Source organism: Trachymyrmex septentrionalis, unplaced genomic scaffold (genome assembly GCF_001594115.1).
Source record: "Trachymyrmex septentrionalis isolate Tsep2-gDNA-1 unplaced genomic scaffold, Tsep1.0 scaffold21, whole genome shotgun sequence".
Classification (NCBI taxonomy): Eukaryota; Metazoa; Arthropoda; class Insecta; order Hymenoptera; family Formicidae; genus Trachymyrmex; species Trachymyrmex septentrionalis.
Genome location: NW_017305288.1, coordinates 885,987 through 912,502, shown reverse-complemented (window position 1 = coordinate 912,502; position 26,516 = coordinate 885,987). Strand labels below are relative to the sequence as shown.

The window sequence follows — 26,516 nt, the reverse complement described above, 5'->3', positions numbered from 1 at the left end:
AATCAAATGTTTATCATCTCATTATGGCCAGGCTCTGTCGTAGGGTCTCAGTCTACTAATGTAAGAACAAAAAACAAACCTATAATTCCAAGCCTCGCGTTCACACAAAGTCCCGAGCTATCGGAATCAATAGGAATCCGAGAAAAACCGTAGAACGGGAACATCCCAATTTCATCATCAAAGGGAACTTATCTCATAGAAAATCCGTCTTCCGAGATGAGACGTTTCCTCCAACCGCGCCGATAACGTTCTGACATCAGCGTTAGTGTCAGCACTATTTCGGGAGCTGACAAAAATTGATCGCCGCGTTTCCGCGATAAAAACAGATGGAAAAGCGCGACTTCGTAGGCCTTAACATCGTCGGACGCGATTTTCCCAAAACACTGCGCCGGTGTCTTTGAACACGTGACGGGCCTCTCTTCTTCCCGCTGTTGTTGATTAAATATAAGGCCGAAAAAGGCCGAAAAAGAAGAAGCCTTCCGCCGCAGTCACTTTTATGGCGGGCAAACATGCCCTTCCCAGCAAACGTGGCGCGCAGCGTTTCTTAACATGTTGCTGTCGCTCACGATGCATCCTGTCCATCTACGAATCGTTCAAAGACTGAAAGATTGAAATTCGACAAATTCGAGATATAAATCCTTGTTGCGGAAATCGAACAATTTTGATATCGTTTTTCTTATATTTTACTTGATTTTTTTACAGAATATTGTTTGTAAAATATTTTCTTTTTAAAAAAATTTTTTTTTTATACAATTAAGAATGTTTTTGATCCTATAAGAAAATAAAAAAGAAAGAAATTTGCTTGAGTTTTTGATAAGCCGCGCGTTATTAAATTTATCCGTCGTTTGACGACGACGATGACGATATGTCTCCAAGTTGTCTGATGACTGTTGGGGAATTTGCTAATCGGGATCAAGTAAATATCTAGATTTTCCGCGGTATCAACAAACTTATCGTCACCGCAAAACGCTATGATGTAAACGACTTTTGTAGGGCTACTGTTTTACAGTTGAATCATCCGAGTTTATAGCATGTATGACACCCTCCATTGACGTCACTTGAAATCTCTTGTTTCGAGCAAATCTATCTGCAACGCTCTTAATTGTCAATATTAAAAATCACAATAAATTAATGTATTTGTAATTATTGCGAAAACAATTATTTTAAAAAAATATTTTCACTAAAGTATCGTTAAACAACATAAAGCCATTAAGAAATGGAATTATTAGTTTATTCTTACATATTTCACACGATGATTTTAAAAAATTTTATTATTAAAATTTCTAATTTATTTTGCGATTCTTATTCTTATTTACAACAGAATGTATTTTTATAAAATGTAACTTTTTATTTTTTTTTACAATTATTATCTTATATCTAATGTTCTAAAAAAAAAAAATCATTAAAATTTTGTATTTCATGAACACTTATACGTATCTATTTGAATAATATCAGGATGGAAAATCGGGCACAAGATCAGTGAAGAGATCAACAGAGAATTTTCTTAGCAAACATTATTTAATTCTACAAACTTACTTTCTGCGTTCAAGACTTAAATTAATTACATCGATTAATGAATTATAAATATAAATAGGATAGAGATGGCATCAACCGCAATTTTTTAAAGCGGATGTATCTCTCGATGCTTTATATGCATTTGAGCCACGATTGATCCCCATACTGCAGAAATGTCCAAATTATGTCACAAGGACAATCTAAAGATATCGCAACGTATGTAAGATATCCATATGATACATTCGGGATATTTCTGCTGTGTGAGTCGTGAGATATTCATGATACATCTTTCGTAACTATATTTTACACTTTTCTTTTTACATACTTTGTTTATTTACGTCCGTAAATCGGGAATCAAGTTATCCATCTTTTTCGTGTATATTTCTACGAATTTATTGGACTATGAAGATCTTGAAAAATCTGCAATTCTAAAACTGTGTGCGCGTAGGTCAATGATTTCCAATTCTAAGTAAAGCAAATAAATGTTAATGAACTTAATAAAGTATTAATTTTTATAGCTAATCTTAGCTATCGAGATTATGTCTTATTAATTCGAAAATATGTGTGAAAATGTAAGAAGTGTTCAAAATAAAAGTTTCAAGATTTACAAGAACTCACGTATTAAATTCATTCAATGTAATTTAATTAACAAAAAACTGCCATGTTGTTAAATTTAACTTCTAATTCTGCTTCTATTTTTTTTCCAAATAATATCGGAGTGCACGCGAGAGAACTTAAGATTGACCATTTTTATTCTCACAAGTGTGAGGCATTTCAATGCTCAAGATACGAAATTTTCAATAGAAATACTTTTACGAATAAATTGAAGTACAGGTACTCTCGATGATAAATGTAGAAATAATATGGCAAATGAGAGTAATAGAGCGGTTATCGGAGCGTAATTTTTTTTTTAATAATTAATAAAATATATAAAATCTATTACATTACAAGTTCTTCGGACGTTTCGGTCTTATTTAGGGCCATCTTCAGCAAATTTTAACGAACAAAGCAAACCTCGTCGCTCGATCGTGATGGTGATCAATAATTTAACGGATTTAATGACTTGTCTCTTTTCTTTGGAAAAAACATGTCTTCACATACTGTATTTGATCTGATCGTAATACATCGTCGTGGGTGGAGATGTCGACGCGTGATGAATATTCGTAGAAACTGTACCAGGTATGTTGGATATGCTTAGGCCGCCGATGTTGCTCAGATTTAACGAACCTAGTGAACCTAGGGAGCTCAAGGTCACCGAGCTTCCCGGATGCGCAAAATAGGACGGTTTCCGATCAATGATGCCGCCACCAGAACTGTTCGAACTGGAGTTGGAATTGGTGCACTGCATTTTTATTCCTGAAACAGATCACATTATCGATTATTTCGAAGCTATCTCTTCATAAAAGTATACTTCTCTAAATACTTAAAATTATCTTAGCAATCTAAAATTAATTTCTTTTTTTTAGTAAAATTACAATTGAACAACGGTGCTTGAAAATGGATGCTTTAACCTAAATTACTTTACTTAAAAGTCAATTATTAATACTTTCTAATCTTTAGCAGCTTATAATTTAAGGACTTTCGATACTTGTGGATTTCTTTTGTCCGTTTTAAAGTGTGAAATCCGAAAATATTTGATCCCGATCTTCAAATATTCTACGTATCCGGATAAGATTTCATCCAGTTTTGCTACTTAAGAATGCACACGATGTAAGAGTAATGGTGGAAAGAAACGAAAGATCTCACGATAGAAATTGGTACTTAGGCACAGGCATCCATAAATCTAAAGCTCCGCCAGTTTCTCGAGTAGCCTCCTCTCGAGCGGCCACTTCACTCGTGTCTCAACTTTTATTCTGTTTTTCTCTTTTCTCTCTTGCATCCCCATATCAATTTTTGCTTTTCACAAGTGGATCACAAATTTGCTCGATCCCCTTTGAAAACTCTTCTCTTTTCTTGCAAAACCGCTGGAAATATTTGCGTATATCGAGGAAATTTTTAATCTTTTAGATATTTTAACTTCCTAAAACTTTAAAATTTCGCAATTACGTCATGTCACTCGTCGAAGATTCGAAGATTGGCGAGTTCTCTCTCGATTCGACATCGCGACGCCTCGGAAAGACGTCCACGTGGGTGGTCCGATGGCGCTGCTGCCAGTCAAAATCCCTCTCCGTAGAGAATCCAAATGCTCTCGGGCACGACCGTGCTCGCGCCATTTCTTCTTGTTCTTCCTTTTCCTTTTCTCTTCTTCGGGAGCACACCCGCGGCAGAGCCCGCGCGAGGATGCTGGCTTTCAAGAAGCACAGAAGTTGCTTCTAACCGAATATACCGGCACAACGGGCCATAGTTCGGAGCAAAGAGATCGCGCTCCAGAAATATACGGAGAGCACGGCGTGTAAGAAAAGTAAAAAGACGTGCCTACGTGGCGTCTATGTGGATCAATCTCGTTTACACTTCACTGTGACTGACGGAAGACGAATAAGAAGAAGAAGAACAAGAAGAAGTCTGCGGCGGAGGAAGCGTGGGTGGCGGCGTTTATCTACTGTCGATCCGCGTTGTATCGAGATACAGAGGAGAGAGACTTACTCTCCTTAATCGAGATTAAGACCAATTTTCGCAAATCGGGATAGATCGAAGCTTTTGTAGAAACTTTGAAACATGCCGATGAATATTCTTCGCCGCTTACTTCGATCAATTAGGTTGAACGCACAACGATACCAGATTACATGTAATTAAAATACGTCTGAAAATTTTTTCAGATACTTTAAACGTTCAACTTGCAGAAATAGTTTAGAATAAATTATTTGACCATTTTCTAAAAAAAATATATATTTTATAATAGCTTTTCCAAAAAAAAAAAAAATTAGTTTTATTCGAGATTTATAAAACTGTCAGATTAGCTAATAATTGTTGAAAAGTTCAAGAGAGCGAATTGAAGACTTACGAGGGTTTAAATGAATGATTTGCGGATCTCGACATGCTGTTGGTAAGTTAACGCCGTAAATATTACGATGCTCCATTCTCCATAGGGTTAAGGCCGAATTAAGTCACCTCGTTTATACCTCCGATAAATATTTAGGCGATAAACGATTCGAGCGCGCACTTGCTAGCACGCGACTGCACTGAAGAGGCAAAAAGCATTTTACGCGCGTTTCACTTCAATAGTGATTATTTTGATGCACGAAACGTCTACTTATCATATCGACTTCGTTTATCAAAGAAATGATGCCTTCCTAAAATATCATCGGCACAAAAAAAAATTCACAACTGCAAGAAAACGAATTTAAAATATAATTGCGTAGGCTGATTGCGAAGATAAGACATATCTCAAGTTCAGTACGTACAATATCTTTGCATAGAGAAAACTGTCAAGTGTTTCGTTATCGTTGCCATAACGTGGTGTTAACGAGCGTTTTTATTATCGCGTTGTTGGACGCAGGCGTTGGCTAAATTAATCTCGCGAGGAAAGGAAACGGCGCTTCCAGTCTTACGGCGGGTTACACGTGTTAAGTTACAAGGTACAAGTTACGAGCTCGAAACGTCGTACAGGCGTGACAGGGACATCGCCTCGGTTAATCGTTTCTGTCAACAGCGACGATGTGCACTGTATCCACCCATCCTGTGTATTCCAGTGATATTAATCTTTTTAACATGCTATTATGGTCAATCAAAATTATCTAAATACATTAATATTAATTATTTACTAATTTCAAAAATTATTTAAATACACTTTATTATACTTAAGTACCAGCATATTCAGGCCTATGACGGTCAAAGCTAGATCTTCTAAATATACCTAAATAATTCACAGTGAATTATCTATATCCTATATATGTACATGCATATATACCATATTTTATATATCATTTCAATTCAATTTAATTTTTTAAATTACATATATTATAGAGTGCTCAATAAATCTACAAATCCTGCGTATTGCATTTTACCTCCGCACAATATCAAACAAAAAAATATATAAGCATGATAAAGTGTAATAAGATTTTATTAAGACCGACATGAAATTAAAGTTAGTTATTCAAACTGCGCGCCGAAATTTTTCCGGACTTTATCAAACGCAAAAATATGATACATATGCATGTACATATATAGATAATTCACTGTGAATTATTTAGGTATTTAGAAGATCTAGCTTTGACCGTCATAGGCCTGAATATGCTTATACTTAAGTATTTAATTTCATGTCGGTCTTAATAAAATCTTATTACACTTTATTATGCTCATATATTTTTTTGTTTGATATTGTGCGGAGGTAAAATGCAATACGCAGGATTCGCTATACTTAATGTCGTGCATGTTTGTACCGTTTGTAAATATAATTACGTATTAATGCATTGTAGATTTATTGAGCACTCTGTAATATATGTAATTTAAAAAATTAAATTGAATTGAAATGATATATAAAATATGATAAAAATATTGTATGACAATTACATTATATATTATATTAAAGCCGAGAATAATTTTAAACTGAATGAATTAAATAAGAATTAATAAAAAAATTACGTCGTCTAAAATATAAAACGTTATCTCTTTTGTACCGATTTGACGAACTTTGACCTGATATACCCATGAAATTCTATAGCTATAAAGGAAGGATGGAAGACTCGAAAGAGTAGTGCCGTCGTTTTACTTTGCAGGACACGGCGCCTGAAAGATCGTAAACTGTCTCCAATTTTCCAGATGGCCTCTAAACGACGTCGTGGATTCATCAACGTTGTTCTCGTGATGCAAAAAGAATTCAACAATCGATGCAGGCATGATTTCGCTTCGTTGCATTTGTTCGCCGTCGTGTTCCGCGGTTTTGTATGTTATTCAAGTTCGTACAAATTTTTGAAAAAATTGTTCAACAACGTTCCAAAAGATCGCTTTCAATTCAAGTATTCATTCATGATTTTTCAAGTCATACCTTCACTTACACATAGTCCGTTATTTGCAATTTCTTTTTACATTCTTATTTCATATTTTATATTTCACTTTTAGTATTTTATATTATATATAATACTTATTACAAGTTACACTTTAATACTTTACATAAGATCATTTATCAGTCATCCGGTCATATATCATTAAAATTAAAGATTTAGAGATGCAGATTTTTCCGACTCGTAATCTTGTAAATACAAAATTCATTAAAAAAATTATGTAACGTATAAACTACATTTGAAAACTAATGACGCAAACTGACAATCTGAATAATAATTCCAAGAAAGCTGTTCTAAAAATGACTGAGACGAATTTTTAGCAACTTGCAATGCTTTGGCAACTATATATTATAATAAACGCGATGAAAAATACGTACACGGCAAAACGGAAGACACCGTGAAGTCACATACGATAACTCACCGTGATCCGCGGCAGGAGTCGGACATCCACTGTGCGGCGAACTAACGTTGGTCACAGGGCTGCTGTTACCCGGTTGCTCCTGCATAGACTGCATGGTGATGTTAACACCATGGCCGGCAGCATTGTTGACCCCCGCGAGGCCGTAACCGACGTAATAATCTTGCCCAGGCGCTTGAGTGGTAGGTGTCGAGTTGGCACACTTGTAGCCCATCATGGCCTCGTCCTTGTAGTCGGCGTGATGTTGCGGATGATGATCCTTCATCGTTGAGAATCCGTCGGCTGGTGGCCTATACGCCGTCAGCTGATCCTGGCCACGAGCACCGAAAGCTCCAGGCTCGCTCTTGAACGTCACCAACTCGCCGTTCCTGTAGACCGGCGTTGGCTCGCCGCCGGTCTTATACGTCACTTCGGTGGTCTTGTAGGTCACCTCGGCTATCGGCGGCGCAGACTTGTACGTCGACGAACCCTCCGGATACGCCCAATCGGCGGACACCGCCGCGCTCGGCGCGTACATGGCGTACTCCTGATAGTTCTGGTACTGATTCTGGTAACCGTTCGCGTACTCGATGCCACCAGGTCCGGCGGCTAGACTTTCGTAGGGGCCAGGCGCCTGCACGCCGACCCCGGGTGCGGCGCTCGAATAATATTGCGGATATTGCGGCTTCAACGCGGCTTGACACTTGCGTCGGAAGCCGCGCGGTCGCCGCCGAAAGCTGCCCTCCTCGAACATGTACTCCGTGGACGGATCGATGGTCCAGTAGTGACCTTTGCCGGGTCGTCCCAAGCCCTTGGGCAGCTTGATGAAGCACTCGTTCAGACTGAGATTGTGGCGCACCGAGTTCTTCCAGCCCTGATAGGTGCCACGGAAGAATGGGAAGCGCTGCTGCAAAAATGAATAAATCTCCGACAGGGTCAGCCTCTTGCCTGGGCTCGACTGGATCGCCATCACAATCAGCGCGATGTACGAATACGGCGGTTTCTCCTGCCGTCGCGCACCAGGTTTCCTCGCCTGCATCTCGCTACTCGTCGGATTGCACATGAGCGGCTCCAAGCTCGTCTCCTGGGACAGACTACCTGCGCCCATTGGCGCCAATATCGCCGATCGTGCGGTCGAAGAGTTCGGATGCACGACGACCGTCTGTTCCTGTTGCTGGTGCAGGTTGCTGGCGTCGGATTCGTTCTTCATGGTCAACCGCACGCTGTCGAGGCCAGGGTCACGGGGCATCGACGGCACGATCACGCTCTGGTCCATCGAGCTTCGATTCGAGCCGGCCGTCAAAATCCGCCCGTGGCGAACATCCTACACGCGAATGTATCCCTCGGATTTCCACGATACACCTCGGAGTACCACAATCTTTGAATACACTGTGCCGAGAAAGTAATGTTGAAGATCTTCGCTCGGCACGCAACAGTGACACGAAGGACTGTAGAAAAAAAACGGCAATGTCACGCGCTATATTTTAATGAAGAGTCAACATCGAGCCGATCCGTTCGAGGATCCCATCGTTCAGCGGAGCAACGGCCCCCGCCGATCCCGAGGGGGATCTTCGTCGCCTTGTAGTAAGCGCGACGCCCGAGGTCGCGGATATTTACACGGTTGGATGTAAATTGTTTGCGCGATTCCGCCGCGGAGGGGTCAATTATTTAGACTCGCTTCGTCGGCACGTAACGGGCTTACGTCGGGGCTCGAGTCGGCTATGATGCGCCGCTAAGTGTTTTCGGATGACTGCCGCTCGTCTCGCACGGCACGGGAGCGGAATCTGGACCACGGATGACGTTGGTCGCGGCGTGACAGGGTCAGAAACGGGCGTCCCCCACGTGGGGCGGTTCGGACGAAGTCGGGCATCCGGGACCCGGATTGGTCATGTGCTGATGTTCCATACGAAAAGTCGGATGCTGCGTCCAATGGCGCCCCGTACCGCCTTCGACTCCAACGTCTTCTCCTTTTATCGTCACAGAATTATGGGGAAGTGAATTGCGTAATGACGTTATTTGGATTTGTCGGCGAAGGTACGTGACATCCTACGGCTCATTACAGTCTGTTACGATAATTATTACAAGAACGTTATAATTATCTTTGATTCCGCCAGAAGAGTATGGGATAGAATTTGATATTCGCTCGTTGAGGCAACGTGAAAAGTGTATATTCAAGAAGTGAAGAAATGTTGATTAAAATCCGTGTGATACGATTTTAGAATGTTAAAAGAATCCGGAAGACGTATGAGAGTCGTCCAAGAGATGTCTCGAAAATTCAGAAACATTAATTCTTTTGATTTTTTATTAGTGAATTCCAAAGTTAAATGTGTAGATCAAAATGAGACACTCGTGAAAAAGAGAGATGTAATAGTTACCACAAATTCAGAACACGTATGAAAAATACAATATATGTCACAAAAATAGATTTTTTTATTGTTAATTTACATGGCTTTATATGATGATATTTGCGTTAAAGAAAAATAACGATCGAACCAAAATATGTTATTGTTCTAGAATGATAATGAATCGAATAGCATTCATTTAATATACATCAATATAATTTAATAAAATAGTAATTAATAATGTTTCAATAATATTTGCAACAATATCAAAATCGCTTATCAATCCTAAATATTAAATATCGTTAAATATGAAGTTATTAAATATCGTTAAATATGAAGATCTTTGTAATTTTAAAAATTTAAAAATTTTCTTAAATTAAAAATTGCACTTAAACTTCAAATTTTACATTGAGATTTTATTTACTTATTTATATTTTGTCAAAATATCCAATCATTATAATTGAAGATCTAATTAAAAGCTGTTATTTCCATCAAGAAAAAATTAGCTTTAGATTAATTAAAATTTTCATGATTGTACATTGATTTCAAGATATCGCGAGAGTACACTTGATATCAGTTTATTGACGCAAAATTCCCACTACGATGTAAACGTTCAAGCGCTCGCCAATATCCTTTACACGAGCGGTTCGTACTTAGTTTGCTTGAAAATTACAAGTGAGTATTGCTTCGTCGGATATCGCTATCTGTATACTTACGATGAGTAATGTATCCGTCTTCGGAACCGCGTGATGCACAGCCGCGAATGCATATGAGGCGAAAACGAAGAAAAGCCTATTGGTCCATTTCTTAGCCAACGAGATGCTGCGAGTTTTGCTCCGCCCGCTCGTAGAACCGCCTTAGCTATCTGTATCAGAGTCGTCGCAAAACAGCAATTTTTTCCTCGAGCGAAAACCTTCTACCAATTTTCTTCAAATTTAGAACCAACATGTGGCTATAAAAACGAAACAGTTAAACTCGACAAAAAAAAAATTGAAGTTATTTGTTTATTAATAATTAAATTGCTAACAATTAAGGGTTGTATCTCAATTAAAATACCTTTAAATAATATTTCTAATGTTTTTATCTAGAAAAAGATAATTAATTGAACGTCCGGACTTTCCTAAGCGGTTTCTTTTCCTCGAAAATTTGAAGGATTTGGAAATATTGCCTTATTTTGAAACATATATTAATAACAATAACAATAATTATATTAGGACTCTCGAATTTTAAAATAATAATAAAAAAAAATAACTATAATAGGCTAATGAGAGTCAGCATCGATAAACGGCGTAATTATTTAGTGAACAATCAATAATCAGAAATTGGATCGATGTCTTCTTTATTTTGAACGTTTCGACTCTTTTTGGAGTCCTCCTCAGCAAGAATGATACAAGAATAATCAGCTGACGTGTCCATAATGTTTAAGTCACTCGCAAATTGACAAAGATGCAGCGTTGTTAATCTGACATTTTTTTAAAAAACAAATCTTATTAGAGTGATATATGCGTAAACAATTTAAGTGACTTACCATCACGGAACATGAAGCAATGCACTAAAGCTTTGTTGAACATATTAAAACTTAAAAAGTAGAATTGTTAAAATCAAAATAAAGATCACACATTTTTAGAACGACGACGTGTCACACAGATATGAACTATTCTCGAATAAGAGGTCACACATTAAGGCAAATTTGCAATTATAAAGAACACAATACATGTATATTGTTGTTAAATCAAACCAATAAGAATCGCAATAAATTATTGTATAAAAATTAAAAACTGTTAACATTATTAAAGTAGTAAAATAAAGAATTAAAATAATAAAAAGAGAGGAAAAAAAAGGAAAAAAGAAAAAATTCAATGTAAAACATATTTCGTTAAAGTTGTTATTACATTTTTGTTAAAAACTAAAAAAACTTTTGTCAAGATAAATTAATAACTAAAAATCTTAAAAGGTTGCTAAATAAGCAGAATATCTGAACATCGTAGACATATAAATTGGAACATTGACACTCATTCTGTAATTACTGAATATCGTATTGAATTTTTACATAACTTCGATTGGGAGAATGTCCAAATTTTAGACAAGGAGAAATTTTTAAACAAAAGATTGATTTCGGAAATGGCATTTATACACATGCAAAGGAATGGCTTTAATTTACGTTCAGATACAGAAGGACTGCATCATTCCTATGCAGCGATGCTTGAAAATTTCTCCTGATTTATTTAGCAATCTTTTAAGATTTTTAGTTATTAATTTATCTTGACAAAAGTTTTTAATAGTTTGACGAAAATATAACAAAATAATAATTTAATGAAATATGTTTTATATGAATTTTTTTTCCGTTTTTGTTCCGTGGTGGTAAGTCATTTAAATTGTTTACGCATATATCACTCCAATAAGATTTGTTTAAAAAAAAAAGTCAGATTAACAACGCTGCATCTTTGTCAATTTGCGAGTGACTTAAACATTATGGACACGTGAGCTAATTATTCTCGTATCATTCTTGCTGAGAAGGACTCCAAAGAGAATCGAAACGTTCAAAATAAAGAAGACATCGATTCAATTTCTGATTATTGATTGTTCACTAAATACTTGCGCCGTTTATCGATACTGACTCTCATTAGCCTATTACAGTTATGTATATATTAATAAATTAGTACACAGAGAATGTCTAATATTTTCAAATATATATGTGCACCATTCTCAGATATCTAATACATTCTTTTTTTTTAAGCAGCAGATTAGAGAATTGTCACATATATTTTGTCTTTCCAATTTGATTACGATATCATTATAATTGACTGTAAAGACTAGAAATAATTTTCTGATACATTTTGCTGCGCGTGTAAATCCTCGTACGTCTTTGAACGATGCTTATCAGGCAATCGTCACTCGATACCAAAGAGGACATCAATGATCGAAGTGTCAATGTCGGTCGATCGGGATGAAATGTTTATTCGCCTTCACGCGTGACCGAGTGTCGAATGACTAACAACGACAGAAAGAGAATTCATGCCTTATCACGGCGCCCTATTCCACGTGCTTCACTTTATTGCGATCCTTAAGAGACTGGTCTCGAAAGGATGGCACTTTCGAGAGGTCGTAAAAAGGAAATTTTTACTCATAAAATACGAGAGTTTGCCGTGGTCCCCATTGAAAAGAGTACATCCGCTAAAAGAAAAGAGATGCTATAAAATTACGAAATGTATCCAAATTGAGATAAAATTTATTACAATTGACATAGTAATCGTCCACCGTGTACGATTAATCTTTAATTTAAAAACTTACTCAAATTTTTGTAATAAAGGTCGACAATTTAAATGTCTGTTGCTCGATCGCAGCAACAGACATTTAATTTCTAAAAAAAATTGTGCATTTGTTTTATTTTTTCGAATTATGTTACTCAAGAAAGAAGATAAGAGAACAAACATTAAATTTATATAATAATCTACATAGATCATTAATAATTTATTTGTTATTAACTAAATTGAACATTAGAGAAATGGTGGCGAGATTGTTAGACCACACGGTGAATACTGTAGACCACGAATTCTTAGGAAGAGTTTGTTTGCCTTAAAGCAAACGAGCCGACGAAAGAGCAGCAGCGCGGCCATCTTGTCTCTGTCTTCGTACTTCCTCTCTGCAACGAGCATCGAGTTCTTCTTCTTGCGATCTGTGTCGTCTATCCGTTTTCTTAGCTCGTTTGCTTTAATTACAACGTATTATGTCGAATATTATGTCGTACATATCGAGTTCTTCTGATTGCTGCAATTCTATAAAAATAAAAGGCGATGCTATCGCTGTAAAGAGTAAATTAAATTCGGATTTTATGCAACTCTATCACATGTTAATCTGTTCCGAAAGATTGTATTTTGGAAAAAATACAAATTCAGAATTAAAAATTGAATATTACTACTAACAGATTTTTAATATCAAAAGGATTCTCTTTATACAAGAATCCTTTTTTACGTAAAAGAATCCGTTTTTATAGAAAAAGGATTCTTTCAAGAGAAACTTTTGGAAAGAAAAACAATATCCATTGTATTGTTGTACTTACATTAAAATGCGATCATTCGCTAATGGAAGCTGCCCACGTTAGTAAAGGGCCTCGTGTCTTAAGGGTTGAAAGTCAAGTGTTTTGGCCCTCGTGATGATCTCTCCTTTCTTCCTTCTTTAAACCGAAGAACAACTCTCGCCTGTTTACCGTTTTACTATTTTCGAGCCCTCCCGTGACATTTTCTGCGACAGCCTCAAGTGCCTCTCCAAGGGAAAGTAATTGGCTTCCGCCATAAAAACCAGAGGAAAGTGGGAAGATGTACAGCGCATCTCGGGTGGCAATTAAATATTTGTGTACACAGAATACTTCGACTCTAACACACTGCAGGAAATTCGCCATATCTTACCACTTCGTTCTTTATTTATTCATTAATTTCTATTTGTCAATTGTTTTCTAATGTAACGAAAAAGTGTATTATTGATATTCCAGCAAGATCTCGATGAGCGGCTGCAGTCGGCGGATTAGTAGACAATCGGGGGACTTTATTGCGAGGGCCGTGGATGCTTTATTTAAGATAAAAGCGCCTCACAAAACCAAGGACCACCCCAGAAAAACTCGTGTCGGTTGCACGTGTGCTCGTAGGAAAACCGCAGACCGGAACCAGAGATTACGGTCAGGGTGGCTTCCGCGCGTTTATTCGTATAAGGCAGGGCGGTCTTTTTAATGACCTCGGCTGTGTTTCTGAGAGCGATTATAACATACTGTCGCTTTCCCTGCTGGATGCAAATTCCTTGTGGACAAAAATGATTTTTCAAACGAAAAGAAACGAGTAAACTATTTTGCTCTATCCGCACATAATCCTGAAATGATAATTATTTTCCTAAAAATTATTATTTCTATACACTCCCAAGGAGAACGAGAAAATCAAAATAATTTGACGTCATTTTTTGTCCTGATAAAAATGACATAAATTTGATCAATATGACGTCAAATTGATATTATTTTCATTTTCTTGTTCTCTTTGGGCTATTATAACTTCGTACTTACAGTAAGTCAAGTAAGAGCGTGGTCGAATTCATGTTATTAGCCTTGAGATAGGTTCGAATAGTTTCATATGATATATCTAAACCTTTCTGCTTCAATTTTCCGCGAAAACAGATTCATTATTTTTTTATCGTCTGTTTTTGTCCACTTTGCATTCGAGCCGCTTTTCGGTAAATCGACATTTTTTGCCACATTATATCGCTGCACTCACTTCCGTACGAATGATTTCGACTTTTTCATATATTTAGCAGCCGCTAATTGTGACATTTTTGGACCTTTCCAAAATGGGTGAGTGCAGAGAAACACAACGTGAGAAACACGCTTCGCAGCATGATGCGTATTTGGTACTCATGGCGCTTAATGTGATTCTCTTAAGAAAGCTCAATGATAACTGAATCTTCGTTAATAGTGCATCAAGGATAAAGGTGCTCTCTATGGATTCATGATTTAGGGCGATATCTTTTATTAGCTTTGAGTAAGGCCGATCACGCTCTTACTTAACTTACCGCATATTCTAAATTATGCAGCGTTGTTTATACTTATTTCTATTTTGTCGCGCGCGCTTAGGTAGAAAAAAATTAATAAACAGCCGTACAAGGGATAACCTTGTACGGTACGAACTTGCGAATGGTAGCAAATCCCGAGCGATATGTCTCGAACGAATTTTGAACGCGGTAAAACGAAACGTGCGGTAAGACGAAACCGTCAACAGGTGCATTTGTGAATGGTCGAACAAAGTCGACACGCCGCGGTAACACGCGCGCGTATCGGATGCGCGCTAAAAGACGAGGAGAGGGTTCGTAAGGCGGCGCGGCAACCACGATCGACGGCGATGGTATAAAATTACGGTATCGTGTAAACAAAGTATCTCGTCGGCGCGTCTGATGGCGGCCTGGGTGGCCGTTCGGAGCTTCACGTGTTCTTCGCAAGCGCCGGAGGCTGCAACAGGCAGCGAGCTGAGCCGAGCCGAGCGAGCGGCTCTCTCTCTCTCTTTACAACAATAGATCTAGAATCTAACAAACGATCGAGTAACGATCTTTTATTTATATAGTGTCTACGTCGCCTTTTCCATTGATTTTTCTATCGTGAAATCGCACTAATTCCCTCGCGCATTTTCACGCCGATTTTCTCCACCTCGATCCACGCCGAACGTTCATCGAAAATTTCGCGGGTTTCCACTCCGGCCGGCGCTCGTCGTGTTTGTTATCTTCACGCGATCTCTCTCCCCATAGTTTATTATACCAAGACTGAAGATCGCCAGGAGCCAGAATTGTTCGGAAACACGTGGAAATTCGACGATCCATTTACAGATTTATAATTTTCATCGAACATTAATAAAATGCGTATTAAGAATTAAGGCGTTGCATTGGGATAAGACGCACGATCATCTACGGCGCGATTCCGCGGTTTTCGACAGAAATCCGCGTATAGAAGAAGAACCCTGCGCTTTCCGAAATAACCAGCATGGCCGGATAAACGTGTCTTATTTTGAGAGCTAACCTTCCCCCCCCCTCTCTCTCTCTCTCTCTCTCTCTCTCTCTCTCTTTCTCGTCGTGTTCCACCGACGAACCCCGTGATCTTACGCAAAAGAAACATTATCCAGACACTGCATGCGCCGAGGACGAGCCGCAGAAATCGGGAGAAATAACGGTGCTTGAGAAAAGCGGAGCGGACGAGTTGTGGATGGAATCGCCGAGATCATAGGTCGATTTGTTTTTCATTCCGCGTTTACAGCGACAAATTTTCGAGAAAAAAAAGGAAAAGAAGAGAAATTGAAGAATTAAGGAAAAAGCGGCAATTTTTTTTACCAATTTACAAAATATATCCGCATTGGTTTTTGCTTGTTAGCAGTTAAACTAAAGCCCTCATTTGTGTTCAATTTGTCGCAATTAAAAATATCTCTGCTGTAAAAGAACTAATATATAATTCGTTTCCGAGATTGAATGACGTTATGACATTTTTTCCAGCACTGCACGCGGGAAAACCGTTCTATAAACAACGTAATAATTTATCAACCGTGTTTGTTGCTTTTACCAAGTGATTTATGGGATTAGATAGTATCTCGCGATGCGCCCTAAGAACGCGCCGAGATTTTTCACTATTCGTGGCCGTACCCCCGTAGAGTTTGGCTGTTTACGTAACGTATGTACCCCACTTAATCCTATGTTTTACTGTTTAGATCTTGACTACCGTAGGGGGTTGTTCCGACACGATCTCTCTGACGTTTCGTCTTGGGTCTTCTGCCCGTACTTTTTCTGCTCTGGCATCTCTCTTTTTTTTCTTTCATCGACGCAAAGCAGGTCCTCACGGATGTGTCCATGGCAAAAGATACTTCTGCTGCACAAGATAAGACATCCGATGAAAACGAAGATCTGAGGAATCAGATTACTGATGTCGCGCAACAGCATATTCCTGTGTTGGTCTCTCTCACAGTTAGTGATATTTTTATTTTACCATGTTTCGGATCAGTTTTTAAATAAAGTATATAATAACTTTTTATAACAGTCAGCAATTATACATCTGTAGCGGCGTAACTAACATCTTCGTACTAATTACGTAATTTGAAATTACGTAAAATAGAGGAAAAAAAATAAAATTTGCAATATTAATGTAAATAATCTTTTAAATAACATTAATACAAATAGTTTTCCGAATAATAATTAATAGATATATAATAAAATTATGATTGATTATTTCAAACAAGTGCATGCGCGAGGTAAAAAATTATTATTACCGCTTTTCTCGTACACGATCCAAATGGAACTTGGAGCGTTACAGCTGCGGCCATCTTGCCGCCTCGGGACTTAACAGCCTCGTTAAACATTAACGAGCCGTTTGTTAGAAGGCTCAAGCTACCGGAATAGAATGAGGAGTCGCAAATGCAACACAGCTTTTACTCCGCGAATCATTCGTGTCGGTCTCCAATTCAGTTTTCCGCATTCCGATACTCATTGTTATACCCGCGCTAAATGCTCTCATTTCGTGTACGTTTTCCAAAGGCTCGCTTGAAACTTAGCTCAATAGAAAGAATAATTTAAAGTTATAGTCATTTTTTACAGAGATTTTTTTTTATTATTAAAAGACAGATTAATTAAAAATAATTAAAAAGAAAAAAAAATAAAGAGCAATTAAAAATTTAATTCACGCTTCTGGGGCACTGTTGTTCAGTTTACAAATTTGATTGTTACTCTTAAATGCGGATTCTATTAACGAGATAAATATTACAATTAGAATAATCGACACGTGAATGTCGTATCTATGAAATCTATTACAACAATGGTTTCCGCGCAGCATCTTCCGGGAACTGTGTTCGCGACGAACCGGAAGATATAAATCTCAACTCTTTCTCCCACCTTCAAACGTTGGCAAGTCGGAAATCTCAAGACAGACCCTTTCACATAGAGCACGCTTCGACCTCAAGCAATGGTGCGGACAATTCTTTCTCATCAGCGTGGTGTTTACAGGACGGAGTATCGTTACGAGCTATCGGACGTGAACCATCTGTCTGAAACGTCCAGCGAAGAGCGAGAGACCGATACCAAAAAAAGTATCTCTCCTCGTCTTCCATTGCGCACTCACATTCGCTTGATGCTCCGTACGACTCGTACGAGTTTTCGACAGCATCCCTATCCTTCTACATGTTAAATATTGATGATAAAGAAGCGGCGAAGACGCAAAAGAGAGAAGCACTGGACATTCATATCGACGCGGCACAGAAAGTGCGAAAAATAAGCAGAGATACTTTCTCGACACTCCCATTTTTACATATTATTATTTGAATAATTTTGAACACTCACAGATTGACGGCCTAATTAAAAATCCTTTTATTCTGTTTAAATTTTTAAAGATCATGAAGTGATACTGTCAAAATAGAGAACCAGTGCTCCAAAGTTGCTTACAACTGAAGAACAAAATTATCATAAAGTGTTTTACATGTGTAATTTATTAAATTGTTTCATCTTCAATATGTACTTAATTCAAAAATTAATAATACATTTTTTTCAAGTTCTTATTGTATGGTAATGTATTTATAGTTTCAATAGACGCTTAAAAAAAATTACATTAAATAAAATATTAGATATATTTAACATTATTGATAACTATATTAATAAAATATATGCGTACACTTCAAAGAAGAATAAACTGATACAAGATTCCACTTTTGAATACGTTCTATTTTCTGCTTTATTGTGCATCGATGCTGTCCAACGTACAATGAGATACCTCCAGTCGAGAAGGAAGAAAAAGCAAACTACTCCAAACTGCAGTCGATAAAGCAGTTCCACTCTTTCAGTCGATAATACTGTGTGCTACGCCTTACCTTAGGTGGCAACTTTGTATTATCGGCTTACCGACAGTTTCATCCAGTAACTTTTCAAATGTACGTGTGAGGTCTCTAAGGAAATCAAAATTACTTCTGAAAGATCGTGCTTCACTAGATGTTAAATAAATCAAAAAAACAATTAGATCTCTTGATTGTTATGCGTCTATAATAATTTTTTTATTTTTAAATTTCTTCATATTTAATGTTGTATATAAATTTAATTTTTATATTATACATTTCCTTTTTCCGTTTAAATATTAAGTTTTTTTTATTAAACCTATATAACCGTTCTTCAGCTATTAAATTCGTTAACTTCTGTACGTTTTCAAATGTTTGTATCCTCAATCTTCATATCCTGGAATATTTCAAACCTAATTTTTTGCACACATTCTAGCAACCATCTTGTATATATATTCTATGAGTTCTTCAGAAAATCTGAATCTACTAAACTCGCATCGTTGTATCGTCAGATGTAATCTCGAGACTCGATGACTTCGAAATCTTCGCGTCTCCAGGTGTTCAAGAGTTTGATCTCCTAGGATATTCTTAAAGAATCTGCTGAAATCTTTTAACGATACAGTTAAAAACAATCCGTGGAGGAGAGCTGATGCCGCACCCTATAGTTTGAATTCTTAAACGCTTTAACGCCAGACTAAATAAAAACACCGTGCACCTCGAGCTCCCTATTCCGACAACGACCTGCTCTTGCCGACAGATTTCGTATATTTTCTGAATCAATATTGAATCTTCCGCGTGACCTTGGTATAACAGGTAGCACGCTAAGTTGCAACGTATCCTTCCCGGATTCATTTTCTCACTGTTCATTTTCTCCTTCTCACTGTTTTTTAATACCCAGATCTTGCACCGTTTCATGTCTCTATGACGCATCTTACGTCCAATTTTAATAGAACAGCAACGCTCTTTTTCTTTCCCTTACAGCGCAACGTAATTTGCATCGTCAATGGATTTGCATATGACGTAACGAGTACGGCGATATTTTTTCAGCATCGACCCTGTCGATCTATTATTTCAAGCTATTGCGCGTTGTCATTGTTTCACAGATAGAATACTTTCACAATTTCGGAATTGCAAACTTGACCGCATGTCACTTCAGCTTTGAGACATTGATGTCCTCGCATGAAAAAGAAAGATTAGTAACGTGAGGACGTGAGGGTACTCCCTGCCGAATAACTGTATTCATTGTAACTCATTCATTGTAACTCAGCAAACTGTTTACATTTTTGAAACCATTATTTAGAATATTGTATAGAATACCTAAAAACTTTTTCTTTCATTCTTTTCTTCGTTTCTTGTGTATTTATAAATTCAAAGTATAAGTTATAAATTTAAATATTAAGAAACACACACACACACACACACACACACACGCACGCACGAACGCACGCACGCACGCACGCACGCACGCACACATACACACACACACACACACACACGAGTAAGTTTGTAAGTACAAAAATTAAACTTTGTAAGTATGAAAAATTAAAAGCAGATTATGAGTAAGTATAAGTCTAAGCGTTATAATAAAAAGAATCTATTATGATTGTGGAGAAAACGCAAAAGTTTATATTTATAATTTAAAAGGATAATGTACTTTCTATATTATATAATACAATCACACTTATAATTAAGTATATAATTTACCCTTGTCTTGACATTACATTCTGTTTTACTTTGCAATTATTTAAAAAGTTTATATTTTCTTGATTTTGGTTCTACTGATTTTTTTAAATAATCTGTTATAATAGCGTTTTTTCCACTCAGAAAACTGATATATCGTCATGTTAGTTTTTGATGAAAACTAGTGTAATAATAATATAGATTTAATAAGGATCAGTAGACACATTACTGAATTACTTATTTGACTTATAATATATTTTGATTTGTTTGTTTCCTACAAAAAATTTTTGTATTAATTTTTCTTAAAATTCAAAATTTTTAAATATCGTAATGTTTATGTTGTTACATATTAGAACTAAATTAGAATTAAAAAAACAATGTCGTTGTTATGAAGATAATTAGAATAATATAACATTATACCTTTGAACGTGTAATATCATATCTTTAGCACAATCTTAGTTTTAATAAATATTAACTTGTACCGGTCTCCACTATCTTTAAAGAAAAAGTTGAACTCAGTGTAACTTTTTTGCACTAGTTTTGTCAGTGAAACGTTAAACACTGAAAATATATGATCTAGTTTTAACAATAAAACAATACAATTGCACTCAGTGTACGCTAATGTGTAACTAATTACATTAGTTCTCCCAGTGAAAAATGCTATTAGATTTTTATGTCACATATTTATTAAATGTGGCAGATCATTCATGAAAAACATTTCATTGCATTGATAGAAAAATAGGACAAACAAAAAATTGTTATTAGTTGCTTGCAAAAGAAAAAAAGAAAACTTAAAAAACGGGGTAGAATATACTAAAAAGAACATACTATATGTTGCTCAACAAATAATTATTACATCTAAATTACACTTCAAAATTAATATCACAAAATTTGAATAATTCAAAATAATGAAATTTATTTTCTGGAAAACTTTTCTCAAATTGTGTCGTTATTATAGCAAATGAGTGAAATAATTTTTGTGTAATGGAAAATCCTGAGAAAATTTTATCTATCTAAAAAAAGCTTTCACTTTTAAAAAATTTTAAAGAATGGAAGAATGGTGTGCCAAAAATCTTTCACAATTAAATCCTTTGGGTTTTCAACAATTTTATATGTCACTGGTAGATTTGTTTAGAAATATAAAGAATGAAAAGAGCTGTGTGATTAGACATGGAATAATCTCAGTAAAACTTGGGTATTCTATTGAAAACGTTCTCTATTGTTCATTTAAATCATTCTATTTGAATCATTAGTTTAATCATTTACATAAATATTAATCATTAATCATGAAATTCACTGTGGCGAAAGTCAAAGCTGATTAACGACAATTTCAGGCCAAAAAACTTATTTTTTTTCTCTAACGTCGTTTAAATTAAATTTAGTAATTAAATCACGTAATCAACGATTCCATTAGTAATTTTCCTTTATCTCAGCCTTGACGATCGATCCGGTCGGCGAATCGCGATCGACAATAGCAAATCCATCAGACCAAACGGCGCGATCGGAAGTTTTGGTAAGAGATTCGCTTGAAAATAATAATGTATTGAAATAAATTCTTCGAATATATATATATAATTGTATAATATGACAGAAACGCGTTTAAAACTTAGGATATATCATACAAATTTCAAAAAGATAACTATATAAATTAAGTATAATTATCGTGAGTAATTTTTCTTATTTATTGCCATGAAAGAGAAGAGTTTTAATCTTAGTCAGTTTTCATCAGCATCTCATGCATTTGACATTATTTGTTCCAATGTTAAACCGTCTCTCACTGATACAATCCACGAAATTATGACAGAGCCGCTCGTAAAATCTCAATGGCTTTTCTATGTCCCCAGCAATAGTTCTCAATCGTCGAGAACTTGAGGACACTTCGAGTGGTTAGAGTACTCGCGGATAAGGTGAACGAAAATTATTTCAAGATGACGCCAGCGGACATAAAACCGGATGATAAAGTTGATTATATATATATAAATATAAAAATGCAGTTATAGTTTAAATTTTCGACATTGACAAGCATTTCCGAAACGATGGCATTACAATTCTAATTAAAAAAAAAAAAAACGTTTTATTTGTTTACAATCAAAATATATGTAATAAATAATCATAAATTTTATATTTGTAAACTTTCCATTCAGACTACTCGATTTTTTTTTTCATAATTACACATACGACAGCACGCCAAGAAATGTGGCTATTGCTATTAAAAGAAATTTCAATTTTTTCCTGGTTTCACGAATTTTTTTATTCTTTGATCTTTGAATTCTTGAGCCTTCAGATGTTTAATTTGTATACCTAGGAAAGAACTAAACAATTTAATACACTTATGCCTAATCCGTGAATATAGCATTCCAAAAATTGCGAAAGAATATGTACAAGAATATATCTCGCGGTAAAAATACAGCTTTTCCTCAAACCGTTTTAATTTCTTTAAATAAATTCCTTTAATCCAACGCGGTATAGGTTTTAAGAAAGGCATCAAAATCGATAATTGAAATAAGGTCGAGCGGTGCGAAACCAAAGGAACGAAAGCCAAAGAGTTCGGCATCGTGCCGCTTCCCCACGTGGTGCTCGAGGAAGAGGAAGCTCCGGCCGTCGGGGGATCACTGAGAAAAAGCGGCGGAAGGCCGAGGTAACATCAAAGGGAAGCGACAACGGATATGCGTAAACCGTGGCCGCGCGAATGCCGAAAAACCGACAGAGCGGCTGCGGTTAGGAGTAGCCGAGTAGCTAACCGTGGCGCGCGTTCTCGGGAAAAGCTCATCAAAGAACCGCGGACGGATAAATGTAACCGGGCCGTTTAACGCGAATCCCTCGCTAATTTTAATTACCGGCTGATTTACGTCTCGATATGTTCTCTCTCGCGTGCGCGGGTCGATGCGCTTCTTTTTTTCTCACCCCGCAACACGTTCCGGTTTAACACTTCTTCTTCTTCTTCAGTGCGGTCGTCTTCTTCTCGTTCTCTTCGCAACACGTGGGCGGAAGATGCCTCAGGAATTCGTTCCCTCTTTCTCTCTTTCTCTCCTCTTCTTCTCTTTCTTTCTCTTTTCGTTAACACGTCTGCGATTGCCTGCGTTGAGAATGATAAATTCATCGGAGACGAGCGGATATGGATTAGTGTGATTAGTGTGTCGTTGCCGGATAGCGAAGGTTTGTCGTCTCTGTGACATCTTGTTATATTTTTCCTAAAAAAACTTTTTTTATTCAACACAAATTAGAGTGAAGTGAGTGAGAAGAAGTGATATACGGAGGTCAAAGCAGATTTTAGTGCCCAAGAATACATATTTTTTTAGGAAAATTTTATTATTTTCCGTTCAAGCAAACTGCACGCTAATTTGTATGTCAATCTTGAAACACAGTCCTAAAGTTGGAGTATCTAACTGATAAGCAATTATTATTATTATTATTATTGCAAAACCCGTATTGAACCCTTCTCAATTTTCACTCGATATCGTTTACTTTTTCTTTGACCGAGGAAAAACATGTCAAGGAAAGGACATTAAAAAAAAAGCAATATTTTTCGAGATTTATCACGTCTCATTTTTCTCATGTATCGTATAAGACACGAAAATTCTCGTAATCGATCGCTACGCAGGCACGTCTTATCTCGCTTCCGCTCGCTCGAGGAGGAGGTCGGCGTTTCTTCCGCCCACTCGTAGGGATATTCCTATACCTATCTACCTGGCAACCTACCTAACGCGGGCACGAGGACATAACTGCCTACGCAAGCGTCAGGACGTAATATTCAGTTTGGTTTAATGCCACAGTCCGTCATCCCGCGAAGGTGTTTTTACACAAAACAGAGAAACCCATCTCCCTCGTCATCGTCGCCGTCGATATTTCCTCTTTTCTGCTTTTCCGCCCGCTCGCGCGCAGGCGATCCTACCCTTCCTTTTCCTTTCCGCCTTCCTTCGATCGTACAGCTTCGGCTAAGCCCCACGAGGAAGTACTGGGGCGTATCAGAGGGTTGCGGGCAGCGGGTGGTTGCGAAGAGGTCGTTTTCAAGATGGCCACCGCCTCCGTAATCGGCACTCCCGGCAAGTGCATTAATCTAATAGGTTTAAACTCTATCAGAGTCCAACTTTACTTTTTAATACTACTCGCTGTATTTCTGCGACAACGTGACACCATATCACACACACACACACACACACATATATATATATATATATATATATATATATATATATATACGATTATATGCTGCCAATCTATCTTAGATAATTATTTCAGGAGCATTAAATTGTGAATTTTGAAAGATTTTTTTCTCACTTCCTTTTCTTAGACTTGATCGAAAAGCAACGTTAACGTTTCATTCGAAGCGCATCGTTTTGAGACGTAATTGAGATCGACACAGAAGAGGAATTCTTGCTGGCGAGATTTGACTGGTGCTGACTGATGCTCGATTATCACATATTACATGGTGTTATATCCATTAGTTACTGGAAGAAGAATCTATAATGGAAACCCATTGGTGGTAGACAGCGTGGCACCGAAAGTATCTATCTCTCCTTGTTTCTCTTCTCCCGGGCGTGGCAATAAGGAAGTGGAATAATGCTTAAGAAAACACAAAGCCGCCAATACCGGATAGGCCCGAACGAGTGCCTGAGAAAACATCAAAATGTTCTTGGAATCCTGTGGAGGAGTCACGAGGAGTTCGCCGCTGCCTTCTTATCAATCGCAAAGTCTCGAAAAACTGATGAAAAGTGAATTATTCTCTCAGCATTGAAATATTTAGTAAAATCTATCGTGCTTTTACAATTGATATATATGTCAATGTACGATCCTCTTTATTACAATGAAAAATTATTATTTTATTTCATTTCATTTTAGAAATATTTTCTAAAGTATCTAAAGTATCTACTTTAGACTTTCTAATACATTTTATGCACAATTAACACGTTATCGCCGCAATAATGGATAAAATAATGGATTGTAGGATATATATAAATTATGAAGAATTACTCACAATAATATCATAATAAGTATATATGCTATTAATTCCACATGCATGTAATGCAATTTTTAAATCATTATATCAATAATTTACATTGTCATTTATTGATTTTGTAATTTGATTATTTATCATCATCTGTCTCCGATTATAACAGATTAGGAACATGAGAATGATCTCGTATGAATAGCGTGCGGCTTCCGCACCGAAAATGGAAAGAGCATGCCTTTCCGTGCCAGACAGCGTGGCACCGATGGTCAAAAAAAAAAAATTGGACCGACACGTCGACGATGGGCGGCCACCGACTAATTAACGATCTGACGAAAGCCGGCAACGATTAACATGAAACCCGCTTCCTCTTCGGAAACTTCCAAAACGGGGAAGCAACTTGGAGTGCTTTCTAAGTTGTTGGATATCAAGCGTTCGCGGGCGAAATATATTTCTAGCATGCTTATGGTTATCGGAAAGTTAAATATAAATATACGTAATGTTAAAAAATAAATATACATAATGTCTTCAGTTTTGAAAGATAGTTGATTATTTTCACCTAATTTTCCTCTTGTCCCTATCGTTGCTCTTTCCAGATAGAACACAGAGTACGATAAAGGCACAACGACGTCATTTGATACTTAAAAATAGACTTTTTTTAAATGACAAATAAAATCATATGATATCTTTACGATATTATTATGACTTCTGCGTTCCACTTGAATTGTTGGGCGGTAGAAATGTCCGGTGGGCATTTCGGAGTTTTTTTGTTAGAATCCGCCGTCGCGTTAAAACGAGTCGAGTCGTTTACGGCCGAAGGTCGCCCACATGTCAAATAATTCATCGCGCACTATCGATCCCACGCGATTCATAATAACGCCGGCCGATCCGTTATTCCCTCGCACTCGTTAATCAGCGGCGACCTGTCTCAGATTAACGACTCGTCGTCGCGCGAATGACGCGCGACGGAAGAGTTTCGTTCGCCGAGTCGAATATTGTGTATCTTATGAAGAAAGGCCATAATGGGCCTTAATGGAGTTGACTGTCAGCGGGGTACCTTCTCGCGGAGCGGTGGCACACACCGGTGGACTGGACAATGGCCGCTTCGGTAGCCATGCCACGCGCACGTCTGTGTGCGCGCCTTTCCGTGTGCGCGGACGTTACTCGACAGAATTCCATATATTTTTCCACACACGGCAGTTCCTGGAAGGTGAATTAAGAATATCAATCCCGTGTAATATATATTAATACGCGGAATGAATATAACAATTGCCGGCCATATTATATAACGTAACGTCGAAATTGTTGTCGACGGTACGGCGTAATCGTCGCGGGAGATTACAATCGTCGCAATATTCTTTGTTATTA

At 37.2% G+C, this 26,516-nt stretch overlaps 1 protein-coding gene across 1 annotated transcript; it reads right to left on the bottom strand.

Moving 5' to 3' along the window:
• Positions 1-2,411: 2,411 nt before the first annotated feature.
• On the bottom strand, positions 2,412-8,266 carry LOC108748013 (forkhead box protein D3-like). Its single transcript, XM_018485958.1, has 2 exons — positions 6,877-8,266; positions 2,412-2,871 (listed from the first exon to the last, which is right to left on the bottom strand). The coding sequence occupies exons 1-2, from the start codon at positions 8,126-8,128 to the stop codon at positions 2,609-2,611; spliced, it is 1,515 nt and encodes a 504-aa protein (XP_018341460.1). The 5' UTR covers positions 8,129-8,266; the 3' UTR covers positions 2,412-2,608.
• Between the last annotated feature and the right edge of the window lie 18,250 nt (positions 8,267-26,516).